We start from the raw sequence: 2,416 nt of genomic DNA, 5'->3' as shown, positions 1-2,416 counted from the left end.
GGCTGGAGTGCAGTGGCCGGATCTCAGCTCACTGCAAGCTCCGCCTCCCGGGTTCACGCCATTCTCCCGCCTCAGCCTCCCGTGTAGCTGGGACTACAGGCGCCAGCCACCACACCCAGCTAATTTTTTGTATTTTTAGTAGAGACGGGATTTCACATGTCAGCCAGGATGGTCTCGATCTCCTGACCTTGTGATCCGCCCACCTCGGCCTCCCGAAGTGCTGGGATTACAGGCATAAGCCACTCCGCCCACCCCATTCCTCTTCTATAAAACATACATGGGCTGGGCACGGTGACTCACGCCTGTAATCTTTAGTACGAGGAGGAGCACAACTGTTGAAGAAGTACCTAAACATGGAATTACTTGATCAAAGTGTGGGATATTTGCTATTTTGATGGATTTTGCCACATTGTCTTCCCATTTATGCTCACCAGCAATACATGGGAACACTTGGGTCCCTGCAGTCAGGGTGTGGAAATGGCAGATGAATTCAGCCCTAGGGTGCATTTTTCTTACTAGGAGGAAATGGAGTATATTTTATGGGATATAAGCATTAGTTACATTTCCTGTCCTGTTCACATCCTTTGCCCGTGTGTCTATGAGGTTATTGATCTTTCTTATTGGTTTATTGTAGCTGTTTACTCAGGAGGTTAGTTAGCCCTTTGCCTGTGGAGAGTTTATTAGTTTGCCATTTGCCCTTTTTTAAATTTATTTTTTTTTTATTTTTTAGCCATTTGTCTTTTGACTCTGATGTGGTTTTTGCTGATTTCCTTTGATGTATTCTAATTATCTGACTTTTCTTTGGCGGCTTATGGATTTTCTCTCACCCACTAAAAGCCCTCACTGCTCTCTCAGTCTTCTTAATTTAACCTCCTCCAGGTTTCCACCCTCTCCAGGCCCTGATTCTCAGTTGCAGTTGCTGGTACCTCCTCCTCCTCCCAGCGTCAGACGCTAGAGTGCTCAGTGTGGCTGGGACCCACTTCTCTCCTCTGTAGACACCCACCCCTGTGTTGATCAGTAGCAGGCCCTGGGTTCTGTGTGCCATGTGTATGCCCCAGAGCCCTTGCTCAGGTTTCCCCACAGCCTGCACGAAATCTGTGTTCCTCAGATGCCCCCACAGACATCACAAGCAAGGCACATCCAAACCCTAGACCACCATCCAGGAGCCTGCACCCTCTTACTGTTGTTGGCTCTACCTCCAGCCTTCGAGACCCACTCACTTCCCTGCATTTGCAGAGACCATCATTTTCCACCTAGACAGTGCCCCCACGCTTGCCCTACAGCCCTTCCAAAAATGATTTTTCCAACTTAAATCAGACCTGGAAAGCTTTTTCACAAAGCCCAGTCTTCCTCCTTGCACTGGGTTCTGTCTCATTGTCACCTCATCAGGGAAGTCTGTACAGATAGAATCCCTACCCCTGCCTTTGTCACCTCCATCTGCCTCATTGGTCAGTTTCAGGTCCCTGTAGTTCACACTGTGTCCCCAGGGCTGACGTGGGTCCGGGCATGGTGGGCATTTTGTCATGAATGAATGGTCCCCTTGTGCATACAGGGTTTGCGCTGCAGCTGAACAGCGTCTCCGCAGGTCCACGTAGTGTAAGCCCTCACCTCCACGTCCCCTGGGACCTCGGCATGGCTGGCCTTTTGGGCCAGATCCAATCACCCTCCCGCGAAGGTGGCTTTGCGCATGCGTTTGTGCTCCCCAGCGATGTGAGGAGTGAGCAGGACCCCACGGACGAGGATCCCTGCCGTGGTTTGGGCCCTGCTCTGGTCAGCACCCGCTGGCGCTCCCCCAGGGGCCGGAGCCGGGGCCGCCCCAGCACTGGGGGTGGGGTGGTTAGGGGCGGCCGTTGCGATGTGTGTGGGAAGGTGTTCAGCCAACGCAGCAACCTGCTGAGGCACCAGAAGATCCACACGGGTGAGCGACCATTCGTGTGCAGCGAGTGCGGCCGCAGCTTCAGCCGCAGCTCGCACCTGCTGCGCCACCAGCTTACGCACACCGAGGAGCGGCCGTTCGTGTGCGGCGACTGTGGCCAGGGGTTCGTGCGCAGCGCGCGCCTGGAAGAGCATCGCAGAGTGCACACGGGCGAACAGCCTTTCCGCTGCGCTGAGTGCGGCCAGAGCTTCCGGCAGCGCTCCAACTTGCTGCAGCACCAGCGGATCCACGGCGATCCTCCCGGCCCTGGCGCTACGCCCTCGGCCCCTCCTGGTGCGCCCGAGCCTCCCGGCCCCTTTCCGTGCAGCGAGTGCCGCGAGAGCTTCGCGCGGCGCTCCGTGCTACTGGAGCACCAGGCGGTACACACAGGCGATAAGTCCTTTGGCTGCGTTGAGTGCGGCGAGCGCTTCGGCCGCCGCTCAGTGCTGCTGCAGCACCGGCGCGTGCACAGTGGCGAGCGGCCCTTCGCCTGTGCCGAGT

The 2,416-nt window shown here is 56.0% G+C and overlaps 2 protein-coding genes across 2 annotated transcripts in view; one reads left to right on the top strand and one right to left on the bottom strand.

Annotated features, from left to right (window-relative positions):
• The window catches only part of MZF1 (myeloid zinc finger 1), a 9,907-nt gene extending 7,586 nt beyond the window's left edge, over window positions 1-2,321 (top strand). Inside the window, exon 6 of the mRNA XM_011959129.1 lies at window positions 1,797-2,321. Coding sequence (XP_011814519.1) covers window positions 1,797-1,897 — 101 coding nt within the window. The 3' untranslated portion in view covers window positions 1,898-2,321. The remainder of the gene's footprint in view (window positions 1-1,796) is intronic.
• Window positions 1-2,416, bottom strand: part of LOC105524036 (CENPB DNA-binding domain-containing protein 1-like) — a 30,763-nt gene that overhangs the window by 24,341 nt on the left and 4,006 nt on the right. The window lies entirely within an intron of this gene.

This window comes from Colobus angolensis, unplaced genomic scaffold (genome assembly GCF_000951035.1).
Source record: "Colobus angolensis palliatus isolate OR3802 unplaced genomic scaffold, Cang.pa_1.0 Scaffold480, whole genome shotgun sequence".
NCBI lineage: Eukaryota > Metazoa > Chordata > Mammalia > Primates > Cercopithecidae > Colobus > Colobus angolensis.
Note: the sequence above shows the minus strand (reverse complement) of the source record. Positions and strands in the feature narration are given on the sequence as shown.